The sequence below is a fragment of the Hyperolius riggenbachi genome, chromosome 2, assembly GCF_040937935.1.
Source record: "Hyperolius riggenbachi isolate aHypRig1 chromosome 2, aHypRig1.pri, whole genome shotgun sequence".
NCBI classification, from domain to species: domain Eukaryota; kingdom Metazoa; phylum Chordata; class Amphibia; order Anura; family Hyperoliidae; genus Hyperolius; species Hyperolius riggenbachi.
The window spans coordinates 465,474,669-465,487,638 of NC_090647.1; the positions used below are offsets into that span (position 1 = coordinate 465,474,669).

The following is a 12,970-nucleotide window of genomic DNA, read 5'->3' on the forward strand; positions in this document are numbered from 1 at the left end:
CTCCTCCGCAGACTCAATCCCAGGAAAGCCTCGGGCCCGGATGGGGTGTCCTCACTCTGCTTGAGAACCTGCGCAATCCAACTAGCTCCCATCCTCACCTCCCTCTACAACAGATCCTTATCAGAAGGAAAGGTCCCCCCCTGCTTCAAAAGGTCCACAATCATCCCAGTCCCCAAAAAACCAGGGAACACGGAACTCAACAACTTCAGACCCGTAGCCCTGACCCCCATCACCATGAAAGTATTCGAGAGGCTGGTGCTGGCCCACCTGAAGCACTCCACCAGCTCCCTCCTCGAACCACTCCAGTTTGCCTACAGGGAAAACCGATCAGTTGACGATGCCATCAATGTCAGCCTGGCATACATCTCGGAACACCTCGACAGCCCAGGGGCCTATGCAAGGGTCCTTTTCCTGGACTTCAGCTCGGCTTTCAACACCATCTGTCCGGACATTCTGATCAACAACTTTGCGCATCTTGGGGCAGATTCCCTCCTCTGCAGGTGGGTGAAGGACTTCCTCTCCAACAGAACTCAACGGGTCAAGCTTGGCAGTCGCATCTCCAGCGAAAGAACCACCAACGTCGGTGCTCCGCAGGGCTGAGTGCTGTCCCCTCTCCTGTTCTCTCTGTACACGAACAACTGCACCTCGGCCTCAGACTCCGTCAAAGTTATCAAATTCGCAGATGATACCACGCTTATCGGCCTCATCGACAGAAACGGAGAGGACAATTACCGAAACGAAGTTGCGAGGATCTGTAACTGGTGCAAGGCCAACAATCTTGTTCTCAATGCGGCAAAGACTGTGGAACTTATCGTGGACTTCCGGAAACTCCCTCCGGCCCCCCTACCTGTGTACATCGATGGGTCCGAGGTCTCCAGAGTCCAAAGCGTTCGGTTCCTAGGCTCAACCCTAACAAGTGACCTCAAATGGGAGCAGAACACCTCCAGAACCCAGAAGAAAGCTCAACAGCGGCTTTTCTTCCTACGCCAACTGAAAAAATTCGGAATGTCACGGGATCTTCTCACCAGCTTTTACTCCGCGACCATCGAATCCATCCTCTGCTGCTCCATCATCGTCTGGTACGCAGGAGCAACCGCCAAAGACAAGTATAAAGTCAGCAGAAAAGATAATTGGCGCCCAACTGCCCTCACTAGATCTCCTCTACTCCATGAGAATGAAGACAAGAGCCTCCAAAATCTTACTCGACCCCTCCCACCCGGGCAGACGTTACTTTGAGACCCTTCCACTGGGACGTCGTCTCAGATCCATCCCCGCCAAGACCACTAGGCGCATGAACACCTTCTTCCCCCAAGCAGTTCTCTTGTTGAACTCACTGAACTCAAATCACCTCCCCCCGGCCTACATTACGGGGACACTTTAGCCCCAGGCATCCCCTCCTCCCAGCTGTGAACTCGGACTGAAACATGGACCCCCACAGCAGCAATCCCTGTCCCCCCCCCCCCCCCCCAGGACTCTAATTGAAACTAAGATGCTTTAAATGTATGTATGTCCTGCTTGCCTCCGCTATGTTTGCAAACATGTGCTGTTATATGTTCCGGATTTACTCTTGCCATGTGAACCACAAGCAATTCCGGGTACACCTCTGGTGTGCTTGGCGATAATAAAGATGATTCTGATTCTGATTCTGTTAGTCAGTATTTCTCCTGTCTGGCTCTCGGGGAAATTGCTGATGTTGCTGAAACCCAAGAGAAGCTGAAGACGCGTCTGACACTTCCGCTGCCCAGAGGATAAACTGTATACACATCACCATGGCAACAGGGGCGTGAGCCCTCTGCTGCACATGCGCACGGTCCCGGTTTGAAACATATTGTATGACTCCCATGCAATTACATTTTAAAATTTGTGGCGTTTATGGCTCTCTCAGCCAAAAAGGTTCCTGACCCCTGCTCTACACAGTCTATTCTATTGAGCTGAACTCCCCATCAGATAAAAATCTTTGCAAGATGCTGTACACATTCAAAAGATCAGTATCTGCAAAAGATCTGTTCCTGCAAAAGATCCGTTCCTGCAAAATGCATTCATAGTCTATGATATCTGCAGATACTCATACACACCTTGTTTAACAGACATTCATCTGCAGATCTGAAAATCCATCCTGGTGGATCTGATCTGCAGATGAATGTCTGCATGTCTGTTAAACAAGTGTATGAGGATCTGCAGATCTCATTAGTTATTAGGCTTGGAACCCACTAGCAGTACATTACTAAGCCATTTCTAAGCACTTATGATTTGAAAAGCTCTTGCTAAAGTAATGCCATGGTTGTGATCCCACTTGAGAGATGCAATTTGGTAAAAATCACCTATAGCATTGCATTAGCAAAAGATTTTTAGATCAGTAGCGCTTATAAAAGGCTGCTAGTGGGTTTGAACCCTTACACACTTTGCAACATCAAGCTGTGGCAATCAAAACCTCTCAGACTTCTTAAAGAAAACTTGAACTTAAAATTAAAAGTCAAAATAAACATACACATGTTATACTTACCTCCTGTGTAGTCTACTACTCAATCTCTTTCTCCTCTCCTGCATCCTGTTTGTCCACTATGATCAAGGGAATTCTCCGTCCTCCATTTTGAAAATGGCCATTACTCCATAACAGCTTTTTGGTCAACACACTGTTAAACTGTAACATCGCCCACTTGAGCCATAGGGAAACATGGACATTACCTTGCTCATCAGTTGTCCTTTCAGTTATAACTGACAGCAACTGGTATATTTCAGTTCTGACAAAATGTTGTCAGAATGGGAAGGGATCACTGTAAGAAGAAAATGGTGAGCTTCTGAGAGGAACTGATGGCAAGGTTACTATGTAATGTTAATTTGCAGCTACGTCGTGTTTATTTTAAATAATTTTACTCGGTTCAGGTTCCCTTTAAGGCTAGGTTCACAGTGTAAGTCGCATTTCATTCCCTGTAAAAACAGGAATGCAACGAAATAAAAAAGTTGGACCACACGTAATGCGACCATTGAGTCCCATACAGTGAAGCATACAGTCAGTGCAAAGTATGCTTCACTGCCGCTGTTAATGCATGCTTTAGGCAGTACCACACTGCATGCAGTGAGTTGAGATACTGTAGTCCGCTGGAGTGCATAGCAGTGAATGTCGCATAGCAATGCCTTGCTGTGAACTAAAGGATTTTGATCTACCACTGAATACTTGCCTATTACATCATCTGGCTGAACACTGACCTGTTATGGCTTTTACAACCATGTCGGACACTTCAGGAATTTCCTCGTTCACTGGGACACAGAGCATCTGAAGAGTGACCCAATGTAAGGCCCTGAGGAAACCAACATACAAGCAAAACTGTAAAATAAATATAGCTCTCAGTCATACCATTTTCTATGGTAGCATAAAACAATTATGGATATAATATCACATTGGCCTCAATTCACTAAACTTATCTCCTGTCTTTAATAACTCTTCTAGAGTTATCACCATGGTGATGAGGCATGTAGTATTCAGGAAACATTTTACCTCAGGCAAACCTAAAGTTACCTCTTCTGTCTTTAAATTAACTCTCCAATCCTTAAAATAACTCCAGAGTTAAAGACAGGCTGTTAATTAGCTGCATGTGAAAATAACTACAGAGGAGGTAAATTAACTACAGAGGAGGTAAATTAACTACAGAGGAGGTAAATTAACTACAGGAGAGGTAACTTAAGGAATGAAGAGGTAAGATAACTCTCTCACGTGTGGAGGTAAGTTTTCTCTTGCTTTATTATCTCTAGCATGATCTTAGTGAATTGAGGCCAATATCTATACAATGAAATAACCTAGTCGAAGTTGTCTGCAATTACCTGATTCTCTTCTGCACAGCCAAGTCTTTCTTCTCATCGTCTGTGGTTTCTGGACAGAACACATGCTTATACAAGCGCGTCATGAGAAACTTCTCAATTTGGTCCATGGCTTCCTCCACTTTATTAGGTGGGACTATTTTTAAAAAGAATAAAAATAATTGGTTTGCCAGAAATTATAGTTTTGTACCATTTACACTACTCAGTTTATCAGTAATTACAAAAGCTTTAATTCCTAATAAAATGAAACTTGGCACTAGTCTAGTTTAGGGGACCCAGCAGGAAACCTCATAGGGAAATTCCGCTAACCTAAGTGGATGGACAACACGCTCTTGAACTGCTCAGTTTCAGGTAGCTGTTTACAATTGTTTCCAACTGCCAAAAAAAGCATGCAGCAACTACATCACCTGGCAACAGTAAAAATGTCACCATGTAATAAATATCAGAACGCAAATTTTACAATGGGCAAACACTGACTAAATCATTTATACATAATTATTGTAAAAGTCAAGCACATTTTTTATTAAATGATTTTCACTGGAGTTCCTCTTTAAGGCTAGGCGACGTTCACAGTGTGACTTTACCGTTGCATTATGGTAATGCACTGCTGCAGTATGTTACCTCTAAACCGCACACGTTGACAGATACAGGGAAGCATATTTTTCATGACTGTTTTGACTGTATGCTTCACTGCATATACTGTATGTGACGTTAATGTGCATTTTGACTTTCTGTTGCGTTGTCATCACAACGCAACAACCCTTTGTGAATTTAGCCTTACTTTTTACACATTGCGTCGCGGTATTCCTCCAATAGCCCCCGCCACAGCTTGACACAGTGACCATTAAAGTCTATGAGACATGACACAGCTTGTGGTGTGACGGAAGCCCCCTGGAAGCCCCAGAAGTAACACACACACTGCAGTGTGTCATCCTGTGACTCCCGGAAGTGCACCGCAACTTTGGGGGGGTTCTAGTTGCACCGCAGCTGTAAGGAGCAGTGCAAATTTTCAGCTGTGGTGCGATTGTTCCATATGACTTTGCTACCACAGTGCAGTAACATAAAAAATGACCCTAAAGGGACCCTGTCACTTTTACACACATGGTGGACTAAAGTCAATTGTTATCCAGACTTTATCCTAGTGTAACTGCACTCAAAAAAATGCGTCATTCTTGAGACTGGGACACCTAATTGTGGTATACGCTATAAGATGTTTATACAGGTAGTCCCTGACTTTCGAACGCCCGACTTACGAACAACCCGCCGATAGAAACAGCATGGATTCTGTGATTCCATGGGAACAAGTAAAAAAAAAATTTCCCATTTTTGAGAAAATAGACTTTAACCACTTAAGGACCAGGGGATATTTCGCTGATCAGTGCTGCGTGGGCTCTCCAGCCCACAGCACAGATCAGCAGGAAGGCAGGGCGATCAGACTGCCCCCCTTTTTTCCCCACTAGGGGATGTCCTGCTGGGGGGGGTCTGATCACCACTGGCTGTTTTGGTTTAGCGGGGGGGAGGGGGCTCCTCAAAGCCCCCCTCCGCAGCGCTATTCCCCCTTCCCTCTCCTCCTTGCTGTGGGCGGCACAGGACAGCGATCCGTCCTGCGCCGCCTCTAATAGGCTTCAACCTATCAGACTGCGGTGATCCCCGGCCAATCAGAGGCCGGGGATCACCGATCTCCTTAACGACGCTGCTGCGACAGCAGCGCCGTGTGATGTAAACACAGGGGATTTCTTCCCCGCGTATTTACATTTCGCCTGCGAGCCGCGATCGGAGGCTCGCAGGCTGTTCACGGAGAAACCCTCGAACGAGTGGCCGTTTCCATGGAAAACCACAAACGACCTGCTGCCGACTATCAGCGTTAGGCGGTCGTTATGTGGTTAAAAAAGTCAAAGAAAAAAATGGCTTTTAAACTTATATATGCAGGTACAGGGGGCAGAGGTGACACAGAGAGGGACACTGGAGGCACAGAGGAGGTACGGGGCACAGAGGAGGTACAGAGCACAGAGATGGCACAGTGTTCCAACTTAAGAACAGATTCAGGTTAAGAATGAACCTACAGTCCCCTATGTCGTTCGTTAACCGGGGACTACCTGTAATACGTCAGAAATGTCTTGATACAAACATAGAATTGAGTAAAGGTCTCTAAAAAAACCCGAAAACAACCAAAAAACAGGGCTCTCCATCAATTTTTTAGCAAAATACTAATCAAAACTGAATAGGGAAAACCAGAACTGTTCTCGATAAAGGATAGGTGAAAACGCTGAAGACAAATTGCATGCAGTATGAGGGAAGAAGGAAGAAGTTGTGCGATTTTAAAATGTACATAAAATCATATCGGAAATAGCATACCAATGTGATTTTTGTGCAGCCCATAGACTAACATGATGTGTCATTGGAAAACGCATGGGATTCTGCCTCACCAGAAAGTAACTTGGATTTTCTCCATTCATCTTACAGGACAGCTGAACATGAGAGACAGGTGACTAACCACAAGCCTACTATGGGTAGGAAGCCACAGACTGGAAAATGTTGCAACTGAATGACATCTTGTTGCAACAGAAAATCCATCTTATAATGCATGACCCTAACCAGAATCAATATGCCCGATGGCTGCAAGGCAAATCAAAACTACTGTTGCCCAGTGACACTTCAGAGTGGACTTAAAGGATACCCGAAGTGACACGATGAGATAGACATGGGTATGTACAGTGTCTAGCACACAAATAACTATGCTGTGACTCAGTCCTGACTCAGACAGGAAGTGACTACAATGTGACTCAAACTGATAAGAAATTCCAACAATAAAACACTTTCCTAGCAGAAAATGGCTTCTGAGAGCAAGAAAGAGCTAAAAAGGGGAATTTCTTATCAGTGAGGGTCACACTGTAGTCACTTCCTGTCTGAGTCAGGACTGAGTCATAGTATAGTTATTTGTGTGCTAGGCACTGTACATACCCATGTCTATTTCATCATGTCACATGTCACCTCAGGTATCCTTTAAAGAGGAACTCCAGTGAAAATCATGTAATAAAAAAGTGCTTACTTTTTACAATAATTATGTATAAATGATTTAGTCAGTGTTTTCCCATTGTAAAATATTTTAAATCCCTGATTTACATTCTGACATTTATTACATGGTGACATTTTTACTGCTGGCAGGTGATGTAGCTGCTGCATGCTTTTTTGGCAGTTGGAAACAGCTGTAAACAGCTATTTCCCACAATGCAACAAGGTTCACAGACAGGAAACTGCCAGGAGTTCCATGGTCCTCAGTTTCTTGTGGGAGGGGTTTCACCCCAATATCAGCCATACAGCCCCCCTGATGGTCCGTTTGTGAAAAGGAATAGATTCCTCATGTAAAACGGGGTAACAGCTACTGATTGGGATAAAGTTCAATTTTTGGTCGGAGTTTCTCTTTAAATGAAAGGGAAACCATTTGTTTGTTCCCCTAAAGGTTGTCTGTTAACTCTTTCAATATTCCCTGCAAAAGAAAACTAAAGTGAGGAATACAAAGCCAATGCCTAAGGGCTGCGTCACAGGGACACCCTGAGATGCTAAATGTCGGCCGCAGCACTCAATTTAATCACTGTTCGTGCAAATAAATGGACAGTGACAGTACAGTCGTTTACGCAAATGCAGTGTTCCGATCCTGATCTTTCCAGTCTGAGGTGATCCTGATACATGCAGCTTCCAGGATCGCTTAGCGTTGCACCTCCATGTACCCCTGTGGGGTCAAAAACAACACATCCCAGGAAACCCACCGTAAGCTGCCAAATGCTTTTCTGGACACTTGCAGAAAAGCATTTGAGTCAGATGCTGTATGATGCCCATCAAGACAGCATGAGACTAGAAATACAGGAATATGTCACTACTACTGTGTTTCTCAAACCTGTTCCTGGGACTCCATGTTATGCAGGCAGCCTCACCTATGTACAAGTAGAGTAATGTCTCAGCTACATGGAATCCACCTGACACACCAATTACCCCATCTGAGCATAGATGAGGTTGCATGCGAAAAATGCAGCATTGGGGAGTCACAAGGACAGGTTTGATAAACACTGCACTACACCCTGCTATACGTCTAGCACCAAACTGTAACTGTACTTCAACAAAGTATGTAGACCTGGAACTAAGCAAGTTTAGCAACAAAGCCGATAGTGGTGTACAGGGAATATACAGTAGATATGCAACACGTGGGTCATAAATTGACTCAAAACGGATAGGGCTTTTTGAGTCAATTTATGACCCACTGAGCACGTTTACCCAGAATTCTTCTGTAGTATACATCCATTAGAATAATTTGTAAACCTGAATCAAAGGCATGATAGACTGGAAACAGGTGAATAAAGGCTATACTTACAATGTGAAAACCTGATTAAAGAGTAACTGTTAGGCTACAAAAGCTAATTTAAACCTCTATTCTCCTGTGTTAAACAGTTTAGAAGGAAGCCAAAAAGGCAATACTGAAGTTAAAAATCTCTCTTACTTTGTTGTTGGCTGAATAGCAATCCTCTTTATTCCCAAGCTCCTAAGGAGTCCGCAGGCTGCAAACAGATACTGCAGAGCATGCTGGGGCTGCTTCTTCTCCCTGCTGCACTCCTTTGGTCCTCCCCTTCATTTCCCTATCCCGCCCTAAGGCTGCTTTCACAGTGGGAAGTTACAGGCTCATGTTATAGCAGCCTGTAACTTGCAACCCACCTCACAGCACTGAAAAATCAATGTGCTGTTCACAGTGCACATGTTGCGTTAGACTGAGTATACTGCACAAGTCCGCTATTGTTCTTAGCCACATGGCTAATTAATATTCACTGCACAGTAGTGTTGTCTGTATCATGAAGGATTCGGATCTTTTTTGTGAGTCGAATCACCTGAGATTCGGGTCACAGTGGATGTCTGGAAGAAACAGGAACTGCAGCTTCTCTCACTCTGCTGCAAATGATTCAAAGATTTGGTTCAAAGATCCGGATCTTTTCAATGATCCGATTCGAATCATTGAAAAGATCCGGACTGCCCAGTATAGAACTAAAGCGGCTCACCTCTGTTAATCTGACAGCCTCCCCAGGACGATCTCTCGCACCCACCCCCACTGACAGCATGATCGCCCGCCGCGCTGAGTGACAGACAATATGCCTGTTAGACCAGAGACTGGTGGGAGTGTCTGAGGGCTGGAACTTGGGAGGGCTAAATAATCATCAATCAGGAAGCAGGGTAAGGGAGGATATTACATCACAATTGGCTTCATACAAGACGGTCAAACATGGAACCTGCCATGAGCTGTCAGGAGCATCAATCTCTGCAAATACTATATAAAAATTCTGTGAAATCCAAACGTGGACAGTGAAATGGATATGTAATGTAAGTACAGCCAATATTACCTACAGATATATGTGTTTTTTTTTTCTCTGAGACCTTATACCTAACAGCTCCTCTTTAAGCAGTCATCCATTATTTAACAAAAGCTCGTCAGGCTGCATCAGGGAACGTTCAGATACTATGCAGACTTTCGGGAACAGACACACACAGATTAGTGTGTAGACTGCAGTCAGCTCCTCATCACTAGAGAATCTTTCACTTAATTATTATGTTACCCACAGCTGTGAACATACAGTAGATGGTCAATGAGATGCAAATAATTCCCAAGTGTTACAGGATTATGCATATTTTGTATGCAAGTTTACACAGCTTGTGAAGGGGCCAATGGAATCACACCAATTTGGTTAATTTTCAATCTGCATAAATTTGCATAATCTTGTATCAATTTAATTATTTGCATCTCATTGACCTTCCCTACTCACAATTAATGAGACGACAACAAAGCTGTTATTTACCGATGCAGACAAACCATTAAGGGCCCGTTTCCACTACTGCGGAAACCGGGCCAAATTCGAAGAGTTTCCCCGCAGGCGAACCGCGCGGGGAAACGCTGCCATAGGAAACTATGGCACTGCTAGCCAAATCGCTTAGCAATTCGGCCGATATTGCCGTCAGTTTCCGTGCGGGAGGCTGTGAATCCCATAGCCGTGCATGGCACGGCTTCTGGGATTAGTCAGCGTTCCCGCTGACTAGGCAGTGCCACCGCACGTCTCGCAGCCACGCGGTGGCCAGTGGAAATGGGCCCTTAGGCCTGGAACTCACAACAAGTCACAAATCGCTATCGCTAGCATTTTTAGTTCGCATTTTATAAGCGATTTCATAAGTGATTTCCAGCGATTTTGGAAGCTATTTTAAAAAGTGTAAGCTTATTGCCAGCGATTGTGATAGCGATTTTAATTCGGATTGGTCGTTTTAAATGATTTGTAATTTTTTTTTTATAGTTTGCAGTAATTTAAAATCACACACAAATCACTATGTGAAGTGATTCATAGGTGAATTGCCAGTGCTTCTATACTTTACATTGAAGCACAAATGCTCCCAAAATGCTGCGACTGTGATTTTGCTCATCGCAATCGCTACTGTAGAATTTGTTACATTTTACATTGGCAAAGCGTTTAGGGAAATCGCTAGCGATTTAAAGCGCTACCTAAACGCTAAAAAAAAACCCGCTCTAGTGGGTCCCAGCCCAGGTAACACACCTGCTGCGATTGTGTGCGTTTTGCTGTAGATGGCAAAATGTGCACAGCTGCACAGGCTATTAAAGTCAATAGCCTCACTCATGACCGTTCATTTTGCGACGGTCAGTGCATTTTTAAATCACACCGCTTTCCACTTTCCCAAAAAAAAATCGCGTGTTCGCAATGACAGTATATGATGCTGCAGACAAAAAAAACGCGGAATGAATGTGACAAAACGTTAGCAAAAAACACGATCGTAAAAGTGAACGCACCGCCGACGGAGAATTGGGAATCCCAGGGAAAGACGGCCATGCTGGTGTGTTCCCTCCCTAAACCTAGACTGGAAATACAACTATGGGATTTCAGGAAATTGCCATTTAGGATTAGGACTGTACATACAAATGTTTATCTCATGAATTTTATTCACATCAGTCTTGCTTTAGGAAAACTTGCTAAAAGTTTATCACATTTGTTTATATGGAAATAAATGACATGTTTTACTTTCATTATTTTAAAGAAGCATAGGTACTTTTCCATTAGCCGTGCGCATCCGGCAGGTGGCGCAAATTACATGAATACTTCACGTAACAAAAGTGTTAATGTAACCGAGTTAATGGAATTAAAATGAAGCCGGCGGCAATGTAACAGATGAAGCCGCCGGCTTCGGCTCTTGCTCTCCTCCCCATTGCACTCTCTCTCTCCTATACAATACTGGCAGCCGGCGAGGACATGCGTGTCCCCCCAGAGTCGTTCGTCTACGTAGACGAACGACTCTGGGGGGACACGCATGTCCTCGCCGGCTGCCAGTATTGTACAGGAGAGAGAGAGTGCAAGGGGAAGGAGCGCGAGAGCCGAAGCCGGCGGCTTCATCTGTTACATTGCCGCCGGCATTTACGTGAAGTATTAATGTAATTTGCGCCACCTACTGGATGCGTCCGGCTAATGGAAAAGTACCGAAGCATGTTTACAGGAACTCAAACACATTCAGGAACAAAAGAAGGTTATTAATAAACACATGGAGGGTTTTATATCCAACTATACAAACATATAACAGAGATAAAGTGTAATGAAACATGCAATTACTGAAAAACAGGTAGCGATGGAAAGCAGTAATCAGAGAATTAGTAACCATGATGCAAACCAATAAAGTCTTTTAGTGGCACAAATAAATAGGAGAGAATTGTACAAAGCAGAAATGACCATAAAATGTATTCATGTTTTTTTTTCTTTTTTCGTTTTTATACATATCTTAATAGCATTCATGTGGGCTGACTAGAGGCTGAAACCCACTAAAAGCCTTTTCTAAGCACTTGTGATTTGAAAAAGCTCTTGTCAATGCGATGCTATGGGGGATTTTTATAAAATCACATTGCTCCAGTGGGATCACACCCATAGCATTACATTATCAAGAGTTTTTCAAATCACAAAGCGCTCAGAAATGCGCTCCTAGTGGGTTCCAGACCTAAGGCCGGTTTTACACCTATTTTTTGCATTGCGGTGGTATGCGATGCTCCTGCTGCATTCCCCAGCAACGCAAAAGTTTACAAACATATAACCCTGAGGCAGAGTGCGCAGTCACGGTCATATGCATAGCGCCTCCTCCGTTCAGTGACGTGGGCAGGAAGTACGTCACTGGGATTCCCATCAGTCCGCGCATGCGCACTATGCACCACGTGCCGACGTACACGTACACACACACACACACACACACACACACACACACACACACACACACACACACACACACACACACACACACACACACACTGCGTCGTCCACAGACTGCCATTACCACAAGCACCATGAATTAAGTGCGGTGCTTGCGGTAACTCACTGTTGCCCTTGCATCGGATCTGATACTTGCAGCGGACCGCAAAGGACCACAATAAGTGTTAAAGTCTTCATAGGCTTTCATTGCTATTGTGGCCCCCTGCGGCAAAATAGGATAACGCAACGCAAGTTTACCCGGCTAGTGTGTAAAAGGACCTCCCCCATACACCCCCCCCCCCCCCCTCCGAAGACCCATGATGAGTTTTATGACTGGTACAAACTATGAGCTCTACAGCCAGATCGATTATTTCCAACATGTCCGATCTGATTTCCATAGAAGTTAATGGAAAATTGTTCAGAAATCAGATCAGAGATGTCGGAATTAATCGATCTGGCAAGAAATCTACCGGAAAATCTCTTGTGTGTAGCAGGCATTACAGTGTAGTTTTGGCTCACCTGTCTAATGGCGTGCTCCTGTCCTGTGTTTTCTCTTCACAGCCGCCAGGGGGGCAGCATTCCCGTGACCCCGCCGCATGTACTGACATCACATACATGAAGTGGGGTCATGAGGTACAAGCACCTGAGGTGGCAATGGGAAAAGATGCAACGGCCAACAGGTGATCCAAAACTACCCTGCATACTAACCAAAGGTTCAGGGCGGGGGAGGGAGGGGTGTGTGGAAGTTGTGGACAAGTTACATGGGGGAGACATGAGGAGCCCAAGCAGGCGGATGCACAGATTTCCAATAAATGCTGAAATCTATTGGATAGCTGTGTACAGACGTGTGGCAAAAATAGATCTCCCTGATAACATTTGGTCTATCTGAT

At 44.6% G+C, this 12,970-nt stretch overlaps 1 protein-coding gene across 4 annotated transcripts in view; it reads right to left on the minus strand.

Moving 5' to 3' along the window:
- RABGEF1 (RAB guanine nucleotide exchange factor 1) overlaps positions 1–12,970 on the minus strand; it is an 86,363-nt gene that overhangs the window by 14,128 nt on the left and 59,265 nt on the right. For 3 of the 4 annotated variants that reach the window (XM_068270173.1, XM_068270174.1, XM_068270172.1), the window contains 2 exons: positions 3,820–3,952; positions 3,208–3,299 (listed from right to left, as the gene is read on the minus strand). In XM_068270173.1, the coding sequence (XP_068126274.1) occupies positions 3,208–3,299; positions 3,820–3,952 (225 nt within the window). Of the gene's footprint in view, positions 1–3,207; positions 3,300–3,819; positions 3,953–4,125; positions 4,183–12,970 lie in introns of those variants that run through there. The other variant, XM_068270175.1, reaches the window with a different exon arrangement.